Source organism: Cyanistes caeruleus, chromosome 21 (assembly GCF_971803275.1).
Source record: "Cyanistes caeruleus chromosome 21, bCyaCae1.hap1.1, whole genome shotgun sequence".
Lineage (NCBI taxonomy): Eukaryota > Metazoa > Chordata > Aves > Passeriformes > Paridae > Cyanistes > Cyanistes caeruleus.
Genome location: NC_141721.1, coordinates 3,524,796 through 3,551,503, shown reverse-complemented (window position 1 = coordinate 3,551,503; position 26,708 = coordinate 3,524,796). Strand labels below are relative to the sequence as shown.

Here is a 26,708-nt window from a genome sequence, read left to right as displayed (position 1 = left end):
TGGAACCATTAGAATCTCAAAGGAAAGTCTGTCCATGGATATTCCCCCAGATGTGAACATCACCCTCAATAGGATCATCTTCCCTCCAGCTTCCCCACCCAACAATAAACACTGGGAAAAAGAGTCCCATTAATGCTGAAGTCAAGCATTAAGGAAGGAAAACTCCCTGTTCTGAAGTGGAACATGAATAAAAAGAACATTAAATAGAATAGCCAGTGATTAAACTTGGTAAACACCCTTTCTTCTATTGTTTTAGGGTGCAAACCCAATGAGGAATTATTGAAATTAGGATTTGCATGAGGTTTATAGAGCTGCTTCACGTGGGTGTACAGCCACAGCAGCTCTTGTTTAAAGCACTCCTGGAAGGTGATCCTGCAGGACCAAAGCTCTGCCATGGATTTTCCCCTGGGATATACATTTTGTACATCCAAAGGAAGCAAAAACTTCATGAAGACAAAAAAATCTTGGTGAGCATTTTAGAGAGATAAAACAAGATGTCTAAACAGGGATCAAAGATGCTGCTTCAGTGTAAGATACATTAAAGACCCCTCAAATATTCAGGAAAGCTAGAGAGGAAAGAAAGCACTATGCCCATTAATAATAATAATAATAAAAGATAATTATAGCTGGCTCCAAATGTTAACAATTTAATAGTTACAGGATCTAAGTACTGTAAATGACTAATGCAGGCAGCAAATGTATTTGCAGCAGCATGCAAAACAAAGCCCTTAAAAGTAGATAGCTCTGGGAAAGGAAGGATAAACTGCTTTATTATTTTTTTTTTATTTTTTTTTATAGCATCAGCTCTGAGCACATGACATTGAGAAGGGCTCTGTGCTATCTTCCTTTTGTGACTGCTGACAAGAACATGTCCTTGATTTACCAAGATGATGAAAACCCAATAATGCCCAGTTTGGAGCACCAGATACCGGCGTGATTCCAACAGCAATGTTGTATCTTTACTGTTCTTAGGAGAATGATACATGATGGGTGATTTTTTTCTGTTTGCACAAGAAGTCACAACACACTTCCAGACTTCAGCCATATGAAAAGCCAGGGAAAGACTGCTGATGAATTTAAGTGACTACAAACTGGAATAAGCAGCAAAACTGCTGATTATTTACTACCTAAAACTTCCAGGCTATATTCTCCTACCAGAAATTGTGTTGAGTAATGCTTTCATTCGATTTGCTCACGATGTTCTCTGTTGATGAATATATCTGATTTCATGTAAATGTGATTAAATAAATCAGACAGTGTTAGGCTGTACTGAGTCTCAAGAGGTTCTAATTCAAGATGTGCAATACTTGCCCCAATAAGCACAACTGAGCTAAACCTTGTGCTTTATTACCTTCTTAACCTCAAAAACCCTCTGGTTGCCTCCTTATTATTGTTAACATGGGTGTAACATCAGATTTTGCATAAGTTTCCCACACTAATTCAAAGGTATGTGAGGACTGAAGAGGAAGGGATAGAAAATGAAAAGGAGAAATAAAGAAGGTGGGTAAATTCCTTCAAAGCATCTCGACTTCATTGGAGCTCCCAGCTCCTGGCACACAGAGGGATCAGGTAAAAAAGGCTTTTTGGAAAGGTATTAGATGAAAAGCAGCATGATTTCAGAACAGGAACTGTGTCTGCAAGTGGCAATGCCCCCTTGTTCTGTTAGTCCCCACCAAATTTGTATTCTGCCACTTGCAAAATGACTCCTGAGGGTGACAAGGTTGTCACTTCCAGCATGACTGTCCTACAAAACTGGGGTCCTAGCTTCCAGCCTCTAGGGAATGATGGACATGGGGACTTCTCCTGTCATTTACTCTCTGTGATATCAAATTCAGATGGACCACCAAACCCCTCACTTCTACAGCAGATTAGCACAGAATCACAGAATGGCTTGGGTTGGAAGGGACCTTAGGTATCATCTCATTCCAACATGAGCAAGGACACCTTCCATGTGCTCAGGGCCCCATCCAACCCAGCCTTGAATACTTCAGTCCCTTTTTGTTCATGCCAGGTGCACCTTCTGCCAGGAATTTTACCCCTCTGTGAGTCAGTCCCTAGATCTCTCCTAGAGTTTGGCAGAGAGGTGAAGGAGACCTACACACTCTGTGGGAACCATACCTGGAATCATGTCTGGAGCTCTTCCCTCCCAAGGAACAGCTCCTGCCACTAAGGCAAGGCTGAATTTGCACTCAAGCAATGGATTAGGGCTCATCCATACCCCAAAAGGGTTTGTTTGGTTTGTTTGCTCTGCTGCAGACAAACTCTGATATGAACTGGCAGACAATGCACTGGCTGAATGTGGAACAAAGAGGCTGTTGGTGTCTCCAGCAAGTTAGGGACAACACTAAACAACTCCACTTGTAAGCAGAACATTATTTTCCCTGATATCATACACAGAAGCTGCTGTTTAATTAAAACTAAGCTGCTTAAGCCATTAAACTGGCAAATGGCTGTACCAAATGACTTGTCATTGTTAGCATTCCAGCAGCAGGAGTTGTTTGTTGTCACTCAGATGGCAACTTCCAATGCTAATGCACATTTCCCAACTGGCTCCACGGATCTAAACCAGCCCAGGACAGGGAAGTTATTAAAATTGCTGCTGCATATTACCAAGAAGTACCTTCTTCAAAAACACCCACATCGTGTACTGTGCTGCAATTTAATTATTTCAGACTTCTCCCCTAGAAATATGAGCCATTCCAGGCATTCACTTGCATTTTAGAAAGTAGAACGTGTATCAATGCTGGCTTTGAGCCCTAAGTTTAAGCAAGTCCAGATCAGCCTCCTGATTTAGACCTTGCAGATCTCAGCATCAAAATCTGTAATTAAAAATCATAACCTACTACAGAAGCTACTTTATTTTGACTATACAGAAATTAAAAAAAAAAAAATTAAAAAAATAAATATCAACATTTTCTCTTGGGTCAGTAACAAGAAAAGATCATTCTGACCATGCTGACCATCCAAAAATCCAAGTGGAGACATTCCAGAGGACTCTGTTTGCTTATCACTTGGATCTGGGTCAAAACAGAGAGCATCAGGCAGAGGTGTCTCTGGAATCCATGGTAGGACACTCCGCCTCTTCTCCTCTGCAATCTCCCTTCCCTTAAATGGGAAGGGCTGTGGTGAGGAACAGAAATGGTTAAAATGAATTTGTCGATCTTTTTACTTCCTATGAGTCATGTTCCTCAACTCTACCCCTCTGTGTATAAAAATCTGCTACGACTCATTAAATAAATATTTCCACTTTGGCTCAGTAAAAGCAGAGGGCTCCCACAATAAAGCACCACACAGGTAAAACAATAAAAAAGGGTAGAATGATTAAAACTGCCCATCCCAGTGCCCTGAGATGGGACAATCAGTGGTAACACAGCATTAATATTATGGCAGATACCATATGCATCTTTTTTCCTTTGGTGTGGTCTCCAGGAAAGAAGAATATTTCCCTTCACCACAGAATGACTTAATGGATGTCCAAATGAATGATCAGCAAATGCATTTTCTGTGCTTCTATTTATGTACCTTTATTTTTACAGCTACAATGCAAGCACCACAACAGCACTTCCCCTTTCCTATCCAAGGGCTGAAAGACTACCCACATTAATGAAGTCTGGCCTTACCCTGTGTGCCCTTTTCACATATGGCACAACTGAGTCATCTCCCTTGGTTTAGGTAGTGTGCTTGACACAACAAAAATAAGATGTAGAGCTAATTACAACTACAGCAATAAAAACAGGAGTGTCCTTTTCATAAGCCAGTCTCAAACTGAATTCCTATCAAAATACAGTGTTTTTTTTTATAGAAATGAAGTTAATAGATACCTAGAACTACTGAATGAACCGACAGGATCTCTCTGCATTTAGCAACAAGTCTTGAAAACCCTAATCTTGTGAGTCAGTAATAACAGTGGAGGAAGCCAAGCCAATCTTGGGTCTATAATAATAAGACAAGCTGTTTAAAAGAGCTCCTCTGAAACAAATGTGTAAACGTCTCACCAAGGCTGAGATGCTGATTTAAGATTAGACAGTGTAGATGTACTTATTTTGGTATCAGTTAAGAACAACTTGTGTTTCTCATTCACAAAGGTTTATGGCAAATGGTTTAACAGCACTTGAGCACAAGCTCCTCACTAAGTCTTTCTCCAAATGCCATTAACACCTCTGCCTGTCCTGTGCCCCAAAATACAAATTTTCTCTTGACAAAATCCTGCTGAGGTCCCCAGTGAGGCCAGTCCTGGCTGTAACACTGCTGCCAAAAAGAACCAACAAGGAAAACCCCAAAGGTTATCCAGAGAGACAGGGGAGGAGTTTGAGAGCAATATTCCTCCAGATAATGCATTAGGAGTGATGTTGTTTAAGAAGGACTGATACGGAAAAGATGATGATCAGCACTGCAGCACTAACTGCGGAAAAGCAGAATTATTATTGCCAAAACTAAAGAAGAGTAAAAAGTCCAGACATTAAACCAAATCAGGTGAAGAGGCAGCTTTACAGCAGATGAAATTCAACACTAACAAACATGTGCCAATGCCCTGAAGAGTATTTGGGCTACTTTTCTCCACTGCTGGGCCCTACACTTCTCACTAGGTAAATAAGGAGATGGACTAATAGGAACAACCCCATCTAGTTAAGATCACATTCCAGACAGAGCAAAATCCCCTCAGACAGACCATCACGATTCACCACATGAACAGCTAAATGATCCAATCTGGAAGAGCAGGAACCTATGGCAAATTCATCTCCATGATGCATTACAGAGCTGATTTAATCTTTTTTCCCTCTCTGGCCATCGAGCCTGGGTCGTTATCAGAGCACAGACAGTGGGCAAGACAGTGTCCTTTTATCCACTACAGAATGACTGCAGCGTTGTGGTGCCCAGGAAAAGGGAACAGCCTCAAAAATTCCCATTATTAAAAGAGGTAAAGCATAGCCTTGATAATTTTGGGAGTCAAAATCCTGGCTGGATGGCGCATCTGGGATATTCATCCCATGTGTGTTAATCTACAGGGAAATGAAGTGCTACACCCCGGGCAAGGCAGGGGTTAATTCCAACTGCTGTCGAATGCCCCAAGTCTGTGCTCTGTTCATCAGAGCATTAAATCTGAAAGCTCAAGAGAGTAGTGCAGCCGTGCTGCAAGGGCTATGTTATAAAGTTCTGCATTAAAAATTCATATCGTAGGCTTGCCACAGTACTCTGCTCTGGCTGAAAGGAGAGCTGGCGGGGAAATATTAGACACCCCACTGTCTTTCTGGCAATTGGAGACATTCCTCAACAAACAGCACCTCAGGAAGGGAATGAAAGGGCAAACAAACCGTGAAACAAATCAATGAGTTCAATTATCTCTCTCTCTCTCTCGGAAAGGAAACTTTTCATTTTTAAGGCTGTTTCATGAAATCTTTTAATGACGGCCCTTCACACGGGTGCTGGGCACTCTGGCTGCAGAGCTGGCTGCTTGGCAGGGCTTTTTATTTGTTTTACACGAGACACAGATTCCCAAACACAGAGGGTGAAACAGAGAGCAGGGTATAGGGATCTCTCTGCAGAACAAGAACTCTGCTTACCCTTTACATTACCACGACCACGTGGGATAAGAGGCTGTAGAAATTGTTCCCACTTTCCCTGAAGTGTCTCCAGCAAAGAGTGAACTTAGATTTATTAAGATGGTTAGTTACTCCATGGTTAAGTTATGTGCTCCTCACTACTGGTTAAGGCTGTGTGCATTTCACAGCGATTTATGGCAGCCCAACTGGTGGATGACACAGTTCACAATGATGGAAATGGGTGGTATATTTTTATGAAAGCCATATGTGCCCTTCAGGTTATCTGTCTGATGTAACCACTGTATTCAGGCAGGTTAATAATCCCCATCCCATAAATGAGGAAATACATAGGAAATGAAACATCAGTAAATACAATTTCTTGAGGAAACCATGCAAAAAAAAGTTACCTGCTCACAATCCTCCCCTGCAATTCTGCTTAGCACAAACTGTAATAGAAAAATTCCCTTTTCCCAGAGCTGAACTTCAACTCAAAGGAAGGGAAAGGAAGAAAACAGAACCCATTGGACAAAAGTTGCCATGGCACTTCATCTGTAGTTGTATATATGAATATATCTGGTTGTTAGTATAGCTGAAAACCCAAGTGACTTCAGCCCAGCAATCTGGGTTTTGAGGGGCTCAGCCCCTTGAGGAGGGGCAGGAATTCATCCAGAGGGTGCAGTCCCCAGGGAACCCAGGAGATTTATGCCCAGCACAAAACAAATAAACACCAGTGTAGCCTAAAGCCCCTCACTAATAAAAACCTGCATGGGGGAGGGAATAAACCCCCACCATTGAGCTGAAAGTTCATTGGTTCCATCAAAGGAATAAAGACAGGTTGGAGAGCTGGTGATCACAAGTAACCAAAGATCAGCTATTAAAAGGCACTGAAAATCTGCTACAAAAGGTTAGCAGCCCCAAGGCAGTGCTTCAGTCAAATTTAATTTTTGCTCAAAATTTCTTACAAACAGGCACTTAGAGCTTGCAAGCAAGACTTTATCAGCTGGGGTTTATTCTGGGTTTCATGCAGGGGAAGCAGAAGTCCTTTCCTCTGTGTACTGCCTTGATTTCTCAGTTGTGATCCTTGCTGCAGTACTGGTTGCTTTCCAGTATTCCAGCTCCTGAGCAATCTCCCTGTGACTCAGTTTCTCAATGTGTTAAAACTCTGGGAGGCAAAGCACAGAATCACAGCCTCTGCTCTGTTCTGCTCCTGCAGAAACACCAGAGAAGTGTTAAGGGTTAATAATCTCAGGCTCACAGGATTTGTGTATTATGCATTTGTTTATTTAATGCTTTACATGAATGCTAATGAAGTTATTAACAGGCCTGCATGTTGTCTATTGTTTTTCTTGGGTTTAGTGTCTGCACCATCCTGCCTTATCCCTTCTGCTCCATGAGCTGGCCAACACCCAGCTCTTCCAAATCCCTCAATCAGTGTTCTATCCTGGATTCTCAGTTTCCTCATCAAAGACAGTATTTTTTTAAACTTCTTTGTTGAAATATTATCTTTTAAAAAAATCTCATCAAGATAAAGCAATTCTATTTCCCCACATCAGATATTTTCTGTGACACAAAACTGCAATCCCACATGGCCTTATTGTCTTTTAATTAGTTCAGAGGATATGTAAATGAGACAATATTTCTTAGGTCCCATTAAGTGATGCCTCCAGGAGGATCAGAGGGGGCTGAACCAGGCAGGACACGCTCCTGTGACATCCACATCCTCACGCTGACCTGCCCCACGCTCCAACTGCTCCTCAGGAAAGGCTTGGATTTAGTGGAAATGCCACTGTTTTATGGCCTTATTGCTGCCAAAACTGCTCCAAGTCTGCAGAGCAAAACCCCTTTTCTCCTGCAACCAGAGCACAGGGAAAGTGCTGGGGTGACTCCTGCCCGTGCCAGTGCAGACACTCACTCCCAGCCCTGCTTCTGCCACAGACATGAGGAAAAGAGATCAAAGAGAATTCAAAGAATTATATGGGAGTGGGCAGGAGAAATAATTGGGAGTTTTAAAGCGGGGATGACCTGTACAGCAATGCAGGCACAGGACTTCATTCTGTAGCTTTCACCCTGGGTTTCCAACATCAGCAGTAGGAACTGATGACACAAATCAGAATACTTTTTATTTTTAAAGCATCTGTGGAAAGGATAACATCCCTGCTTCTGCAGCCAGGTGGCTGATAGCTTGGGCATCACAGCAACTTTTTAAGACAGGGACGCATTCAGACCTACCTTCATTTAGGTGTAGGTTTAAGGAGATGCTGAAAAACCTTGCTAATGAGGAAACAGCATAGGGATACTTCCATAAGGCAAGTTGTGCCAGATGAGCAGTGATGGCTCACACCTTCCTGTTCTTGGAAAAGCCAAACAAAAAACCCAAATGAAGGCACTGGGGGAATGTGGAAGTTGTCTGTATGAAACAGTGTGGGACCTGGGGGAGTGGGGCTGCCAGCTCTCACAGCAAACACCTGCATTTCCAAAGGGAAAGAAGATCAAGGCAGAAGAAAGAGGCTGTTTTCCAGGATAGAGTTTTAGTGCCTGGGATCTCACTAAGTTTCCTGAACTTCCATTCTCGTTCAGGACATTCTCATCTCTTTCAATAAATGAGAGAGCACAGTGCACTTTCCTGACTCATTTCTCTGCCTGCGTGGGAGTGGGAAAAGCAGCTGGAATCCATCCCTGGAGCACAAGGAGAGTTTCCAGTACACACCAGCACAGGAAATCACCCATTAAACACGTGGCCAGGTAGAGACAAGCAGTGCAGCACCTGTCAGTTTAACTCAGCTCCTCCTGCAGAGCTTTGGGGCTGGAAATGGGGAACCCTACAGGGCAGGGCCCTATTGGAAACAGCTGAACCATTTGTTTCTGATGATCCCAGGCTTTCTCCTGCTCGCCTCCCCCGCCATCCCAGCCCTGCAGGAGCTGGAGCACGGCACAGCCACGTGCCCTCCTGCTGTCACAGACAAGGCCTCGCCAGGAAGCGGTTCTGCACCAAAATAACTCTGTTGATTTGCTACTTTGCATTGAAAAATAAAAATAAAATTTAAAAAAGAGGCTGTTGTAATTTGCAGCCACACATGAAAGAGCTGTGTGGAATCCAGGCTCAGCTGACTGGCAGATGCAAGCCCAGGGACCACTGTCCCTGCTGGGGGCAGCTGTGCCTCTGCCAGAGGAGTTTCCTTCCCTCTGATTCTCTCCTCTTCTTCCTCACACAGCCCTCCCAGGCACCTTCAAAGTTCAGCTGCTACAGGTAAAAGGACCTGCTGTGCTGAGATGGCTCCAAAAACGGCAATGTCCTTTGGCTGGCCTCACAGGGAAAGCCAATCCCTGCTGGAGGATGGGATTGCAGAACCCACTCGTGGTCCCTGCGTTCCTGGACCCAGCCTGGAGAGGTCTGGCTCCACAAGAGCAAGTGGGGACAGACAGGACAGGGACACAGGGACACAGGGACACATGTCCTCCCCATGCAGCTTCACTCCCTGGTTGCACCCATGGCCAGCATGACCCCCAGCCTGGCTGGCACAGCAGCCAAAGTGCTTTGCATTTATTTAAAGATTTCCATCTGAGGATCTCATGTCAACCCAAGGTTACGGATAACAGGGTGATGACTAGAATATGCTGGAATACCCTAAGGCTATGTTTTTCTACTTTGGGTTGTTAAATAACACCAGCTTTTAGGCTATACTAGAAAAAGGAACTGAACAGTCTCGCTGGAGGTTAAAACACAAACAAAATAAAAACCCTAAGAGGACCTAGGGCACTTTGGTGCTGTCAGAAAGTTACATTAACTAATTTGCAAGCATTACAAGTCTAACAAAAGAGGCAACAGAGCCCAGCCACAGCACAAACTCCTACTGACTCCAACGGCTCCATTTATATGGAGTGCTCAGAAAAGCACCCTTAGAAATGAAAAATGAAAATAAATAACCTTTTTGTCAGTTTGTGGTCTATCATTCACATGTCTGCATATTTCTAGACTCCAGCCAAGGCTAGACTGCTGCCTTTGGGCTTTATCCACATGCCTTGTGCCTCAGTTTCCCTATCCAAAAGTAAAGGTTAATGCCAGTGCTTCAAGGATTTCACAGAGCCAAGTTTTTTACAGGAACACAGAATTCTCTTCCCATACAACTTTGCAGCTTTTCTGGTGTGACTGCAGGCTGAAGCAAAAATGTGACAAAAAGGGCTGGTTTGCACATGGGTTCTCAAGCCCTCTTTCACACCAAAGCTTTAGGTCAAAGGAAGAAGCAGATCTCTCAAGTATTTCCATTCATCTTCACTTACAGGTTTTTAAGCAAAATATTAATGTCTTAATAGTGACTTTCAGCCTAGTGAGTTTTGCATAAGGCACAGTTAAAACTTTGAACCTCAAATGTTAAATGCAGACAGAGTTTTCTGTAAGATTCAAAACATTCAGTTTTTCTTCACTTTTCTTTTTTTCCTTAAAAAAAAGAATAGTTCTCTGTAACATCTTCCCTGGTTTTTCAGAGTTTCATTGCCACCAATCCTGGGGTTTCAATGGTGGCAGTAGGACTAGGAAACTGAGGGAAAAACTCTGAAAAGAGACATGGCCTATGAAGTTCTTCATCTCCTGTTTTTAGGGAAATCACATTAAATACAGCAATAATTCCAAAGCTGAGCAATAGAAGTTAATGACTCATCAAAGGAACAGGAAATAGGAAACTTTAAGACCTTAAAGGCACAGCAAATAGAAGCTATTTCATGTCATGTCCAACACCACCACGCTAACTACAGTACTTCAGGCTCAATGGGGGGAAGCAGCATATGAGACCATTTATCACAGTAATTATGTGATGCTGGAGGGAGCACAACTTTATTTTTTATTCAGTTTGACCCTGAGCACCACCAAAATGGAAGACTACAAACATTTGAGAAGTGATATATTGTAGCCAGCCAGCACTTAAACAAGAAAGATTTGTTTAAAAAAAATTAAAGTAAATAATTCAATTCTTACTATACATTGGGAATTATTCCCCTTAAGTCCAAGTTAACTGAGATTTGCCCTGATATAACAGAAGATTTCACATGAATACTTCAATTCCACCACGTAACTCCAGGCAGAAATAACTCTTCAGGAATTCTCTAAAAGTTCTGGTCCCCTGTCTCCAAGCCTAATCCTACACTCCTTCCATGCAGAAAAGCACATAAATAAATAGTAGATAATAAAGTAGAACTTTATCCCACACTGATGCCTGAAGGACAGGTCTGTTTGATAATGTGGAAGAAGAGCATAGTTTACCCCAAAGAGCCAAAACCCAAAGGCATCTCCTCCTGTTCCCATTGTCCTCCTGTGTCATCCTTAGCTGTGCTGCCAAAAAACACAATAATCAGTCTGATCTATGGAAGGACAACAATTCTCTGCCCATATACTGGAGGCAAAATGTTTTTCTACAAGTTATTGAAAGTAGCTGTGTGTGGATGACTGCTTCAGTAAATATGAAAAGCTCCTTCTCCATTGCATTCCTGTGCTACTTTTAGAAGGACAAAAAGTCTGAATTTTATAAAAAATCCACTGCTAACAAAAGTAGTGGTGGCAGAGCTGCTCTGACTGACAACCTTAACCTAAACATTTTCTGGTTTGTGTTGTTTATGAAGGTTTTTTATTGCAGAACTGGGGCGGGGGGGGGGGGGGGAGTGGGCAGTACCCGAAATCCTCACAAGACTACTTAAAGCTGGCTGGTGAAAATGGAGCATTTCAGTGAAATTCGATATTTTCTTTCATCAAAGGCTGGGAGCCTCAACCCACATGTTAACAGTAATGTAACAAGCCTACTGTATGTGCTGCAACCCAAGGTCCTTTTCCAATTAGAATTCATTTAGTTTGGGGGAGAGCAGGGGTCGGAGCAAAGAGGTGGCTCTGGAATTGATCTAAAACTGGAATCCAACCATTCCGGCTGGGAACTCAGCTGGGAATCCCAAACACTTGCTTGGATTCTGCAGCAAACCAGAAGTGAAAGAGAACTGTTAGAGAGAACAGATTGTCCCTGGAAAACTGAGGAAATGTATACAGAATGTTTCTTTTTCTACAGAGAAAGAAAAAGTCTGCTGCACTAGGGAAAAAAAACCAAGACAACCCCAATATTCTTTTATTTCTCTGCGACTCAAATCTGAGTTTGCTTTTCAGTTCCAGGTCTGATAGAATCTCCAGATCAAACTCATTAGTGTTGGTTAAATCCAGGTTTGCTGATAGGAATGTGTGGGACAGCAAACAAAATCAGTGTCAGGCCTCGAGAGAGGATGTGCCTCTTTAATTGAAAAAGGCAGAGTAATCATTCATTTATTTAACCCAGAGATGATTATAATCTGAAAACCTTGAAATCCTCTTACACAACAACTGTTTTGGCAAGCCCCTCTGTGTTCCAACAAATATTAAACTGTGCTTGCCATTTGTCTAAGGAATCTTGTATTAATAAACATGAAGAAGAACACTTTTACCTCCCACACTCAATGACAGAAGAAAACAAAGACCAGCTGTATTCATCAATGGATCCTTGTTCTGCACATAAAGGCTAATTACATTTTACTTCAAGCCTACACATGGAAAACTTTGCTCCTGCCATCTTGTCAAAGGCAGCTTCTGATATTCCAGCTGACAGACTGCAATGACTGCACATAATAAACTTCTTTTTGTCATTAACACCTTCAGTGCCCGGCCCTGGGCTGTGCTGGGGCTCAGGGAAGGGGCAGGGGCAGCACACACCCACCTGCCGGGAATTTTCTACGTGGGGATGACAGAATTGGACTGGAAATTTTAATTCCAGCTGCTGATCTCATCTGAAGGTGCCTGGCTGTGCCTCTGCCCCTCCCTTTGCACGTAGAGTGCTTTGAACGGGACATTGTGAAAAGATAAAGCAAATAAGTTGACATAATGATTTCCAACTTTTCAGATCACCGCAAACGGTCTCCAGGATAAAATCCAGACTCCTTAACGCTGATAATGAAGACTTCTCACTCTGTACTTCTTTGGCTTCTTGGGGGTTTTTTGCCTTGTTTGAAAGATTTTCAAAGTTTCAAGTAGTTGAAAGACAGCTTTATTCTGAGACTGAAAATCTTAAAAGCACTGTTAGCTTTAAAAAATTGACAATTATCTGTTTTTTTCCTGAAGGCACTCCAATTCATCTGCATCAAATAAGCGTCTGTAAAACTAACAATTCTGGCCTAAGATAAAAATCACATGTTTTTAAAACATAAAATTAAAATTGGCAATACAAGTAGCTTTTCAGACTTAAGATCAAAAGAGGGCTTCTTTTAAGAAAAGAATCAAACTGTCTTTCACCCTTTTTATTGGTGTTTTTTCAGCCTTTCTCCCAGCTTTTATAATTAAAATAGATGACTCAATTTCACTGTCTACATTCAGTTCCCTTTTCATGTTCTTCTAGATTTCCATATTGCAAAATTTGGGCTACAAACGCTACAGACAACTGTTGTTATGCAAGAACTATTCCTGCCATAAATATCCAAAACAATGATAAAATATTTCTGCTGTTATTAGGACCTACAAGTTTGTTTTCACAGTACATTAGTCTGGGAGATAAAGTACAAGCTTAATGTCTGCTTCAGGATTCAGCTCCATGACCACTCTATTCCAGAGCCAGTCTCCATAATCATTCTGCTACAGAACACAATAAACACAATAAAATATAGAGCACAATAAACTTCTTGTTACTGCAGATGCCACTAATTTTATGTAATTCTATATAAATTAGGTAAAAGTCATTCTCAAGATCATATAAAAAATAAATATTTCTGTGTGAATCTCCCCAAAAGAGTGAGATTAGAAATGCAAACAAATATTTTAAGAAAACAGATTTTGCTCAGTGTACGATAAATTACAGCACTTAGGGAAACAGTATCAAAAAATGAAGCACTCTGCAAATAAACACATTAAAAAGGGTCAGGGGTGATTAGGTTCAGTGCCTACAATCACTGATCTCTGCCTGTTCTCCCAGAAGTGACTGCAAGATGAAATAACAGCAACAATATCAGTTATGTGCAGGAAAAAACAAAGTCAGTCTGCAGAAATTTAAGGCTCAATCTGAACCAGCATTTGTTCACATCCCTTAGAGAGGTATGGATCAATGAGGGAACAAAAATACTTTTGATCCCCTTGCATGGAACTCATCCTACATGGAGCTCAAAGGAAAGTGGTCTTCCAGAGCCAGACCAAAATTCACCTGAAAAATTATCCTGAAGGACATAAAAGGTGTTTAAACTCCAAGTGCTGATTGTTAAAACTACCATGGGCTGAACTTTGTGAGCTCCAGCTGGGTTCCCCACATCCTCAGTGGGGAATCAGATCCTCAGCAGGCACAGTACCATGGGGTAAGAAATTTAAAACTGGTGCCAGTTTGACTGGTTTTTAACCCTGGGCAGTGGGCACAGGGAGGTGACACTGAGTCCCAGCCCTTCCCTTGAGTGTCCCAGCCATCTGAAATGGCTGCTTCGTTCCCATCCCATTTCCAGACACTGAAATGACTCTGTGCTTAATCCTGCTGATCATGAGAATTCCTTCTCATTATTAACTTTCCTTAAATACGAAGGGTTCAAAGGAAACCAGCAGCAGTCTGTCTCTTTTGTTGTTCCCTGCCCTGATGGTTAATAAAACCAGAGGGTAATTGGAAACAGTAGCTATTAAGAAGACAAGAATATATCTTTTTAAGACTACCTTCATGTTCTACTTGAAAACAAGAAAAATTGGCCCAAAATGCTGCTCTCTGTAATTAGGGGTGAACCTGGCAGAGCAAGGACTACTACCCCAAAAGAAGAAAGAACCAGGGTGCCTAAGAGTCAAACAGAAATCCTTCACTAAATGAAGCTTTGTTTTCACCAAGATGAGAAGATCACAATGAATACCTTATTTCTGAAACTGCCCTATTTCTAAATAAAATACAAGAGATATACAGGGTAAGAGATACACAGATGAAGCACCTGAGAATGAAACCAGGAATGCAGCAGCATGTGTGCCAGGAGAAGTGTCTTGTTGGGGGGAAGAAAATATAAAAACTAATAATCTCTCCATAGGAGGCCAAATTATGACCATGTTTTCCAAAAAATTTGGATGCCTGAGCCTCCCTCATCTCATCTCTCTCCAACAGACAGATACAAAACAAAAAAAAAATCAGTGATACCCTGAAGGAAGACACAGAAAGAAAACAGGGAAATCTTACTTTGCAGTAGTTTCTTCATCGTATTTTGTTTTCAGATCAAATAGTTCTGTCCTGGTTTTTTCCAAGGCTAAAAGGCATAAACATGAAACATTACAGTACTGAAATAGCAGTATTCAGTCATAAATAAGGCTCTACATCTCCTGATGAAAAAAAAATAAAGCTGTACACCTCCTTAGCTTTATCTTTCTACCTAGGCAAACCATTATGGCTTAGAAAAATCCATAGGGTTTTGACTTTTTTCACAATTTCTTACAGTATTTCTGTTGCATTGCAAGAATTTCCACCTTCTGCTTAACCAAGCTAGACATTATTAGTTTCTTATTAAGCTGGCTAAACTGCTTATTCCTTCGAAATAGTTATTGCAGTAGTTCAGGGAATAAAATTTCTTCTGTTCTCATAGTAAACAAAGTCAAATGAGTCCAGACTTGGAATTTTGAAGTATGCAGAGATGAAAATGAATGGCAAATCATAGCAACAGGCAAGAAACAGGGTTCACACTGATCAGTACAGATATTTGTCACAGTTTGGACATGTGTGGAAGCAGAGCACACATGGAGGGTAAGTTCCATGGCCTGCTGTAATTCCAGGGATGCTCCCTGATCCCTGTATTTGCCAATGACAGCTGCAACAGGAGCGTTTGCTCTGATTCACAAAGCACATCTGAGCTCTGCTGGAGCTCCCTGCATGCCAAGAGCTGCTTCACACCCAGCCCTGACACACCCAACCATCCCTGTCCTCTCACCTCCCACCTGATCACCTGGAAAAGGTCACAAAAGCCACGCCAAACCTGTTTGCAAAGCTTGAACTTTGTGCTCGGCTTCCTCCAGCTTCGAGGCTGTTGACATCTGGGTCTCCTGCAATTTTCTGTCAAGGGGAGAGGAGAGGTGAGAGCAGAGCTCGTGATCACGTCAAACAACTCATCTGTGCCTTGCAGATTTGGGGGATGGAGCAATTAAACGTCTCAACTGGAATGAGACAACTGCCAACACCACACAGGCTCTGAGGTGCTTCCGCGGGACCCATAAACGCTGTCACGTTGTGAGATGCTGTTCCTACTTTGTGGTCCCACTTATTAAAATTTTAACAGTGTAGCCACCTCATAACATAAGCTGTGAACGTTATAAAGAGTTGACTGCTATATAAATGACAACTTCAGTGGAAGGTTTTCTTGAGCATAATTTGTTTTGGAAATGTCACACACATTGAGAAAATTGTCACCAAGCACCCTCTGTTGTACAAAGTTAGTACAAGAAGAATGATACATTTCCATTTTAGTGTCATAATGAAGGAATTTGTTGCCATAACTGATGGAGTGAATAGCTGCAGCAGCTGTTTCATCAGAGCTGTAATGGGTGCCAAATGCAGTAATATTATTAGCTACTCTTTAAGAAAACACACATATTTCAAAACAAATCTCACAGTGATATTTTCTGTAGAACATGAGCAAAACTTTAATATGCTCACATTTCTTATGTCCACAGGCAACATTTTCTAGTTTGTGTCAGTTAAACTCATTTTTACATCATCTGGCCACACAGCCACTGCACTCCTTGCTAAGGGCCAGGCTGCAGGAGTTATAAAACTCATCTTTGAAAGGAGCTGCTCCAACATCTCCCAGGAGCCGTGCTTTTTACAACACTGCTTTTAGGATATTCTGCAGATCTCAGAATTGTGAAATGGCTTATGAAACTACCAGCATCCTGCCTGCACTCCATAGGGTGCACAAATTTCTTCTCCAACACTGCTGACCAGGTTAATATTTATTTATAGCGAGAATCATGCGTCAGCTCCCTTCATACTCAACCCTATACTCTGAGACCTCAAAACCTCTCTTACACACACTTTTACTTGCATTCCACGACCTGCCATTTTGTTTTATTTTTAAGTACATTGAAATTGCAGTTGTTAAAAACACTGCTTAGCAGAAAAGTAACCATAGGTATTAATGAATACAAAATAAAGCTTTGCATTCACTGGTAGATTCTCCCCATTCAGCCCTGATTTTAAACAACCAACCCTCCAACTAAAAAGCTCACGTGAACTGAAGGTTTTCCACGCTATGTTGAACATATTATAGCTTCAGTGTTATTGCTCCATTGGAGAAATAAATTCTCAAAGCAGGGAATGCAACCTGAAAGAACTCCCTCTTTAGCCCCTTGGTTTTCTCCTGCCTGATTTATTTGCCCACCAACCTAAAGATTCAAATGCTCCCTGCTCATTTGCAGAAGATCAGAAACACATCCAAAATGGTTTTTTGTTTTGTTTTGGTTTTTTTTGTTTAAATCAATAGTAAATAATGAAAACCCTTCTTAATTTTGGCATGTGGGAAGATGCAAACCTTCCCAGGATAATTCAGGAAGACATCCCCTGTCTCAGCCGTTCCCAGGGGAGCAGGGCTGGTGCTTCCCTGGCCCAGGCTGTGGGTGCAGGGGTTCATCTGCCCCAGCCCAGGGCTGCAGAGCCTGTGACACACGAAGAGTTGCCCCGGCTAATGGAGACAGATTGGTGTCACAGAGGACAGTGCAGCCAGGGAGGAATAAAAACAGGTTTGCACCCTCCTGAACACGACACCTCCCCCTGCCCCACACCACGGAGAAGAGACAATCTGTCCTTGTTTCACTTCCACACTCTCCCGATTGTTTTCCTGGGCAAAGTTGAGTATCAAATGATTCCATGTCAAACGCACAAATTGCTGGAATCACTCAATGGATGAGCTGTCTCCAGCCACCAGTCCTGGCTGGGAACATTAAACAGAAAAATCCCTCTCTCCTCCTCCCCAACACCCAGACACACCCCCACACACACACACTCACCTCTCCTTCTCCGCAAAATCATTTTGTAACTTTTGTTCCTTTTCAAGGGCTATGTTCTCCGCTTGGTTCTTCAGGGTCTGTTCATATTCTCGGATTTTCTCCTTAAGTGCTTTTATTGTAACCTCTGCAGGAAAACAATAGGGGAAGAATGAGTTTACACAGCTCCACGTGGTTCCACAACACAAGGCTTGCTTTACCCTGTAGGCTCAGTGTGTTTTAAACTTTAGCTCTTCAACTCTGACACAAAATCAATGGATATGAGTCCCTTTGGAGACCTTTTACTCCCTAAATGTTAAATTGAACTTTAAGTGTTTAGGTTGAGAAGGATCAATGGAGTTTGCTGGAAAGCAGAGTGAAGAAGGTTCCTCTAACACAAATTTTTTTTTAAAAAAAAGAAGGGAAAAAAAATCAATTGTAAAATATAATATCACTTTATTGACTAGTCTAAAATTAGCTCAGTGCTGAAAGAAGATTAATAAAGTCCCAGTGTAGGTTTAAGTATGCATTTACACACAGGACACTTAATTCACCTGACTGTGCTCATGCACTAAGAGGTAGTTCCACCATGGTTCATGCACAGATGTAATCTCACACTAATTGAACACATATCTCAGCTACAGCTCTCTTCTGCTTCCCAGCTGAGGAGAAACCCAGCACTTGGGATCCAACTGCTGCATCAACAGCAGGCGCTGAACCTCTGCATGTCCCAGTTGCTGTCGCTGCCTCGTCACCCACCCCAGGGTTTACACACCAACACTGACTATTTTAACTTTCTGAGGCACTTGCAGCCTTCCAGGGAATTTGCAGAACCTCTCCCTCAGATAAAGGAGCTCTCCTGCATTTCCCCATGCCCAGCACTGGATGAGAGCAGATGCAGAAACCTGCAGAGCTACAGCTCAGCATCTGCTTACGTGCCCTGATCTGTTCCTACGTGAAAGCCCCGTGATCCCACCCAAAGGAAAGGACTGAATCCTTATAGGGCTCAGAAGAGGAAAAGCAGGACATCCACCAGAGTATGCTTTGTAACAATAATGGAATTTGGAAAAAGCCTTGGACTGCCAGAAGACTCACAGCAGCAGCACAGCTCAGAGTACTCACACAGGGATGCAGAGGGGCTTAAAGACATCAGCTAATTAAGAGATACCATTAATAATGCTTGAGGAAAAAGTAAAAACTCGGACGTGAATAGTTTCATATTCTGCAGAAACAGAGGAAGACAAACTCTGATATGAAAAATAAACCCTATGGGCTTGGGGGGGAAAAAAATCTCAATAATATCACACAAACCCACACATAATCCTTTCAAAATCCCGATGCTGAAAGCTGAGCAGGGAGCTGTGAAGCAGACAGGAGGTAGCTGGTGACATGATCTGCTGTCTGGGCACTACCAAAGGCAGCTTGGGCCACTGTGACCACAAAAAAGGGGAGAAGAGTGGTAAAAATGTTCGCCAGCAAAGCAGCTGCCTCTGCCTGAAGGAGCAGGATTTTGCTGGCTGTGCAGAAATCAGCTGAGGCTCATTACTGAGTAACAGGCCGTGAAAAGGACACGTCACTTCTTTTTTTCTTAAGCGAAGGGAAATTCTTCCCTGAGATCTGGGAAGTCATACAAATCCTGATCTCTTCCTGAATAAGCAAAGGATGCTCCTTCCCACAGACAGTAGGATGCTGCTCCTGTGGGCAAAGGGTGCTGCACTCCCTTCTGGGGACACCTCTGCTCCAGGTGTTTCCAGATATAAATCTGCAAAAACATTCTGGGTATATGGAGAAGCAGAGAGCAAAATAATCTCAGAGAAATTCACGTAATTGCACCCTGACTAAGTTTCAATGTATAATTTTAAAAGAAAACAAAACTACGAAAATGTAACTTTCGTAATAAAATCTGTTTTTACCTTTAAGCATACAGCTGAATCCTCTACCTTGCTTGAAGCACTAAGTGCTTTCTTCAGTGCTCAGGTCAGCTACAGCTTGTCAGGCACTGCCATTTATACCAGTTTTGGAAGTTCTTACAGGCACCATAGAGCTCATATCAGCCCTCCAAACAAAGAGATTAACTGATCAAAGCACCCTCAGCTAACAACAACCTTTTCCCTGGATAGCTTATTAATCCCTGTTTGAAACTGAGAGTAAAACCACTGCACTGGAGTGAAAAACAACACAAAGGCTACAGTGGGGAAATGGAAAGGAAGTTCCAGCACAGCAGGGAAAATCAAAAATGTCAGTTATGAGTGGTTGTAGCAAAAAACTCTACAAGTCAAGAGCTTTTCCACTTTGTGGGATGAACCCCCATGTCATGCTTGGTTGTACTGGATGCACAGCCTCAGGAAAACTCTGCACAGTGAACTGCAATGATTGTACATTTCCAGCCAAAAATACAGTCTTGCTTAGAGCATTACAGTTCCAACATGACATCTCCTGCAGTCCAGCCCAAACCCTGGCATGCTGATACCTGTCCTCTCCAGGGGTCACACCCTCTAGGTTAAAACAAAATATATTTCAAAATGCATAACTGCATAGATGTTCCCTCAGCAAAAAGTGAGATTTAACAAAACCAACTTAGTTGCTAATGCAGCTTTCAAATGTTACTTGGCTGTACAACAGTTCCATAATATAAGAAATTATATTTATTATATAAAATCTCCATTGTTCCAAATGCCAAGACAATTTACCTTTCCACCATCCAGAACTGGGAATTAAAGATGGAAATGAGAACTCCCATGGATGGGCAACTAAATGTATGGCTGAGAAAATTTTTTTCCTGGTGCAGGAAACTGAATCACAAGAAAACTTAAGCAGTCTTAAAGCCAACAGGCTTTAAATCTCATTGAGATTTTCATGTATTTTCATGCACTTTAGTCTCATTAAAACTTAAATAATTTAACAGTAATAGCTTGTATTTACATTGCTCTATGGATGGTCTCTAGAGTAAAAATAAAGGGCATATACTGAATGTACTCCAGTAGTACATTTAGAAAAGGAAAAACGGTACAGAAAAAGTTCCATTTTGTACAGATTCATATGTGGGTACAAAATACTGAATTTTTGTGTTTGTCTGTGCAAGCTGCACATCCTCCAAGTACCAACACCCACATTCAGCTTGATGTCAGTACCAGCACTGCCTCTCATAAAATGTCACAAATAACGTCAGTCAGGTGTAATTTTCAGAGCTGAAGGCTACAACCAAATATACAGAATAACAACTCCATCCTCTGACTTGGTGGTACAGTAAATGAAACTTCCAGGAAATCCAAAGAGTCTGCCCACAGCCCATCTCCACACACAAATACAGAAGTGGCTCTAATAGACTACTGCACTTTCTCCACTGAATTTCAATGCTACTGTCACCTCTACCTTTAAGAAATAAATCTGAATTCAACCCCTGTCTTCAAATTTCAGTGTGCATTTAAAGCTGATAATATGGTTGCAACCTACCCTGATTTTTCACCTCGGCGAATTCTTTATTGTATTCCTCCAGAGTTTCCCTAAGTTTCTGGTTTTCTGTTTCAATATCGTGCATGCGTTGAACCTTCAGCTGAAGCTGCTGTCCTAAATCCAAGGCTGGAACCGGATCTGAAAAAGAAACAGTAAGATAAAATGTAACAGGAACACTTCTGTGACCCAAGCAGTTCAGAGCATCCTTTATTGTCCATTTTGGTGCCAGCAGGGCCCTTCTTTGAGTTATTAGACCTGTACATTCCTTATATTGTATAAAAAAACTAGAAATATTTCATTCTATGTTCCCTTTAAATACAGAACCAGGCTGACAGGGCTGAGGGTGTTCAGCCAGGAAAAGAAATAGCTCTGGGGAGACCTTAGAGCCCCTTCCAGCACCTAAAGGGGCTCCAAGAGAGTTGGAGAGGGACTTGGGACAAGGACTTGGAAGTGACAGGACAAGGGGGAATGGCTTCCCATTGTCAGAGGGCAGGGACAGATACTGGGACAAGATTCTTGGCAGTGAGGAAGGTGAGGTCCCAGCACAGCTTGCCCTGGTTGTAGCTACGCCATCCCTGGAAGTGTTCAAGGCTGGACAGGGCTTGGAGCAACCTGGAACAGTGGAAGGTGTCCCTGCCCATGGCAGGAGGTGGAATGGGATAAGCTTTAAGGTCTCTCCCAACCCAAACCATTCTGTGATTCCGGGGAATTTGGACACAGCTTCTTCACCCTGGCAGTAATCCCCAGGACAGCGTTCCTGAGAGCAGACAGTCATGATACAAAAGCGTGTGACAGTTTTAAGCTTCACATTTTTTATTGCAAAGTGAGAATTTTGGGGTGAAAAGCAATCAAACTGCATCACCCTGCACAGCAGAGCTCAAACAGGTTCTGTGACCGTGGAGATCTGAGTGGTACCTTTTCTAATTGATAGATCAATAATAATCAGAAAAGTTGTGTGGATATAATCAATTCCATGAACCTTGGGTTCGGATCTCTCTTTTTCTTACACTATTAATCAAATGTCCTCTCACTATCAATCCTCTGATGTTCATCCCCTTCTTGTAAAGAGGGTTCTCAGCACACACCTGACATGTGCATGTGTGATTTATTCTGGGACTTCTTCAGGACAGGAGAACTCTGGAGTATGATGGACTTATAAAAGATTATTGAACATATTTCTGCTATAGGCGCCAGCATCTCTTGTGAAATGGCTGCAAAGATTTAGTCTCCTGTTGAGGAATGCTAAACACCAAACTCAGTGGATCAACAACAGTATATATTAGGGAGTTCACTTAATTTTCAACCACCACAGTCATTAATTTTTCAGACCACCCTCAGTTCCAGTCTCTGGAAACACATAATAAGTCTATTGTACCTCTGTTAACACATTAAGCATGAGCCTGTGTGTTTTTTCAATATGCCAGCGTTGTTGCATAGTTTATAAAAGAATAGCACTGGGTTATGTTGAGCTCAGAGACATTCTAAGTAGCAGCCTGCTGCATTTTGTTACTCGGGTTCTTCAACAGCTTATGGCATTACCCTGTTCATAATACAAAATCTAGGTTGCTTGTCATCTGTTCTCTGCACATACATAGTTTATGACTACATAGCTTTTTCATTTATGCTTTTTAGGCCAAATACTTTTCGTTATTATTATCTGTATTAAAATATTTATAATAAATCAAACTTAAAATGTTATTGTGGCAGAGACAGGGGGGTACAGGTAAGGAATTAAATAGAGAGCTGAAGTGGCAGCAGTAGCACGAGCTGAAGGCTCTGCAGTATTTATGGATGGTCCTGTTACGGTGTGGGCTGTCACAACATTCCCCTGCTCCCATGGAGGTCTCTGACCTTCCTCTGCATGGAGCATTTTGTCACACTCCTGCAGCTCAGCATCCCCCAAAGAGCCAGCCCGGGACATTCATCTGCTGAGCACAAAGAAAGGCCGGATTGTCTCGCTCTGGCCACGTCTTAAATTGTTACAGGAACCACGGATCCTATCGGGCCCAGGATCTTAAGCTTCAGCTGTGGGCATTTCTATGAAATAGTGTTAAAGTGCCACGATGAAAGAAACTGAATTTGACAAAATTGTTGGTGCACTTTTCCCCACCCTCATTTTAACATGCCCGTTGTAAAAAGCGAGGACATGTACAAGAAGTATTTTGCTCCTAATACGCAGGGCTTTTTATATTGAAATCAGTAAAGAATTGAAAGACAAAAATAACATGGGCATTATAAAGTGAATAATGACTAAACCTTTAGTCACATTTGCAATCCCTGAGAAGCTTCATGTACAAAATGAAAATGCTTGCAATCTCATAATTATTCATCAGGACATGTATATTTAATTTAGCTTTATTAAAGGTTAATGTTCAAGTAGCAAAACAGTGGCAGAACAAACAAAATGTAAAAAAAGTCTCTGTGCATTAAACTTCAAACTTCACTAGAGCCTATTTGAAGGACTAATGGCCTGCAGCCACCAAATACTGCTGGAGGACATGTAAAAAAAACCCATGGGTGAAGCACCTCTTAGACTTAATTTTTATAAACTGCATTAAAGAAAACTAATCGTTGTATAACAATAAAATGAACAACCAAGACATTTTGGGCAGAGAGAAAAATAATTTCTCATGGCAAGCTCCAACATGCGCTTTTAGCTTGAAAAACCTAAAACCTGTTATTTCTGGAGTATTTATAAACACCAATTAACCTGAAACAAGCATAAACCTTAGAGTCACAACGGTTTTTTTCCTACCTGAGTGGAGCAGATTAAAAATAAATAAAAATACTCTCCTTTTTCCCAACACATGCATGCATGGAAAAGCATACCTTTTTATATTAACCAGGTTTGCAAAGTATGTTTCATGTCATTTAACAGGAGGTCACTGAATTTTTAAACAAGCAATGGACCAAAACTTTCGATTCATTACACAAACAACAGGCATACACAGCTCAAAAAAGATCAACTGGCCCTGGCTTATGGAGAGAGGCAGCGAGGGAAATGCCCTTTCTGTGGTCTGTAAGAGAGAAAAATCACCTCGTTGAACACTGAAATATGGAAACCTCATCACACATCATTCCCTTGCTTTGAGTTTTCTCTCGTGAAATTCCAGAATCCCTGCTAGGCACAGGGTAAATAAAAAAATGAGAAAATTAGTAAAAGGGATCTGATCATCCAGAACTTGAAGAAGCATTTTGCAAGATCCTTACTGCCCAAGAGTAGATTGAGATGTCTATTTTTACACTAAACTTGGAGTATTTCTTTCTCTTGCTTCCTATTCTCCTTGTTTTCCCTAATCCACTTGTTGCATGCCATACCCACAGAGAAGCCCCTTGCATCCTGTGCTTGCAGGCAGCCCAGCACATCTGGATCCGAGCCCTGACGAGGTTTCCACCATGCTACCACTGCAGAAACAGAAACCACCGTATTTCCAACCCTGCAGAGCTCATCCCTGCCTCTCCTTCCCCAGGGATTGCAGAGCTATGGGCACATCCCCTGCTCGCTGCTGGGACACACCTCACTTCTGTCCCCACAAAGGAGGAGGACGGACACGTCTCAGTGGACACAGACACAAAAACAATTAATGTTACAAATGCCAAGCGATTTTTATAGCAGTTAATACTTCACATCAAACGAGCTGGTGCGACGCAGCCGCAGCAACACCTCTCAGGCTGTTCTCTCACCACACACATGCCCTGACGATGGATATTTTTTCAACAGCAGGGAAAGGAACCTTTCTTTTTTTGCTGCTGTTTAGGTATGTAAAGTACTGACTTCACAAACAAAATTAAGATTGCTTTTGCCTGGACTATGCATTACATGAGGCAGCCCCTCACCACCCTGGATGCAGTTTTGAGTGCCACAATGTAAGAAAGATATAAAGCTGTAAGACAGTGTCCAAAGGAGGGACACGCAGTCAGTGAAGGGTCAGCAGGGGCCGTACAAGGAGCGGCTGAGGACACTTGCTTTGTTCAGCTGGAGGAGACTGAGGGGAGACTCATTGGAGTCTGCAGCTCTGATCTCTGCTCTCTGTGACCAGCGACAGCAGGAGGGAATGGCTGGAGCTGTGTCAGGAGAGGTCTAGGCTGGAGATCAGGGAAAGGTTCTTCCCCCAGAGGTGCTGGCACTGCCCAGGCTCCCCAGGGAATGGGCATGGCCCCGAGGCTGCCAGAGCTCCAGGAGTGTTTGGACAGCGCTCCCAGGGATGCCCAGACTGGGATTGTTGGGGCTGTGCAGTGCCCAGTTGGACCGATGATCCTTATGGGCCCCTTCCAGCTCGGGATACTCTGTGACTCTACAATCCAACCCCCACCCTACATCGCCCAAATCTCAATCCCCGAGATACAACAGGGCCATCGATGACTGCCTGAACTTCCCAAGTGAGTTTTCTTGATGAACCCCCATTCCTCCCCCATCCTGCGAGCTGGAAGAAGGCACAGCTCTCGGTGTCAACAATCCCATCCCGGTGTTGACACCGTGGGCGCTGGCGCAGGGTCACCCTCCCCGATCATTACGGCCAAAATGACCACGGCTGCCCCCGTGCCCCTCGCCCGGTGACATCCCAGTGCCGCCCGCCTTCCTTTTCGCCAGGGCACTCTGGGCTAATGTAATCATACGATTACATAATTAACCCAGCTGTCTCATTAAGAAAATCAACTGGAATTCAGGGCATAATTAGTCATACAGCAATTAGCATGCTGATGAGCAACTGATGAAAAGCTGTCTCGATATAGAGTATGCTGGGACCACCCTCGTTATTTAAGGAGAGGGGGGAAAAGCCCACCTTGGCTCACAGAAAAGGAGCTCCTGCGGGACAAGGAATGTTTAAAGTTTATGTTTAACCCTTCGGCCGTGGCTGCTGCTGCAGTGAGGGCTGAGGACCCCCAACAACACCGAGGGGCTGATGGCGGGGTTTGCCAAACGGAGTGGAAAAACTGTGTCATTGTTTAAATGTACAATTTGCAGCGCACAGGGCCAAATTACCCTCTCTCCCCATATAAATTTATATAAATATATATATATAAAACCCCGGGGCTGCAGAATGCTGCTCGGCCGGAGCAGTCCCGAGCAATGGGCTTCGACAGCCCCGCCGGGAGAGAGCAGTGGGACCCCTGAGGTACTGCCCGGACCCCGGAGTGACCAACGGGGCCCCCGGAGGGAACGCAGGGACCCCCTGAGGGGCTGTCCAGGCACCGTGAGGGGCTGTCCGGGCCCCCAGAGGGGCTGTCCGGGCACCGTGAGGGGCTGTCCAGGCACCGTGAGGGGCTGTCCGGGCCCCCAGAGGGGCTGTCCGGACCCCGTGAGGGGCTGTCCGGATCCCTAGAAGAGCTGTCCGGACCCCCAGAAGGGCTGTCCGAAGCCCCAGAAGGGCTGTCCGGGCCCCGTGAGGGGCTGTCCGGACCCCTAGAAGAGCTGTCCGGACCCCCAGAAGGGCTGTCCGGAGCCCCAGAAGGGCTGTCCGGGCCCCGTGAGGGGCTGTCCGGACCCCGGAGCGACCGCCCGGACCCCGCAGGAACCCCCGGCCGGCCCCGGCGGGGAGAGCGGCAAAGCCCGGCCTGGATCGCAGTACGGGCGGATCGGGCGGCGGCCGCGGGTGTCGGTGCGGTGCCGGGGGGCTCCTCACACGCTGTAAAATCACCACAAATGGAGTCTTTCCGTGCGGTGAGACCACCACGGATGGACCAGGAGCTGCAAAAGAGCCCAGCGTTCTGCTCTGCCCTGTCCAAGGTTCGCTCTCGGCTTA

General features: G+C 43.3%; 1 protein-coding gene and 1 long non-coding RNA gene across 29 annotated transcripts in view; one reads left to right on the top strand and one right to left on the bottom strand.

Annotated features, from left to right (window-relative positions):
• CUX1 (cut like homeobox 1) overlaps nt 1–26,708 on the bottom strand; it is a 264,103-nt gene that overhangs the window by 111,436 nt on the left and 125,959 nt on the right. For all 28 annotated transcript variants that reach the window (XM_086859056.1, XM_086859038.1, XM_086859035.1 and 25 more), the window contains exons 5-8: nt 20,965–21,102; nt 17,536–17,659; nt 15,510–15,586; nt 14,723–14,789 (exon numbers count right to left, since the gene is read on the bottom strand). In XM_086859056.1, the coding sequence (XP_086715182.1) occupies nt 14,723–14,789; nt 15,510–15,586; nt 17,536–17,659; nt 20,965–21,102 (406 nt within the window). The remainder of the gene's footprint in view (nt 1–14,722; nt 14,790–15,509; nt 15,587–17,535; nt 17,660–20,964; nt 21,103–26,708) is intronic.
• The window catches only part of LOC111937691 (uncharacterized), a 70,117-nt gene continuing 69,907 nt past the window's right edge, over nt 26,499–26,708 (top strand). Inside the window, exon 1 of the long non-coding RNA XR_002868714.2 lies at nt 26,499–26,692. This is a non-coding gene — a long non-coding RNA (uncharacterized LOC111937691). The remainder of the gene's footprint in view (nt 26,693–26,708) is intronic.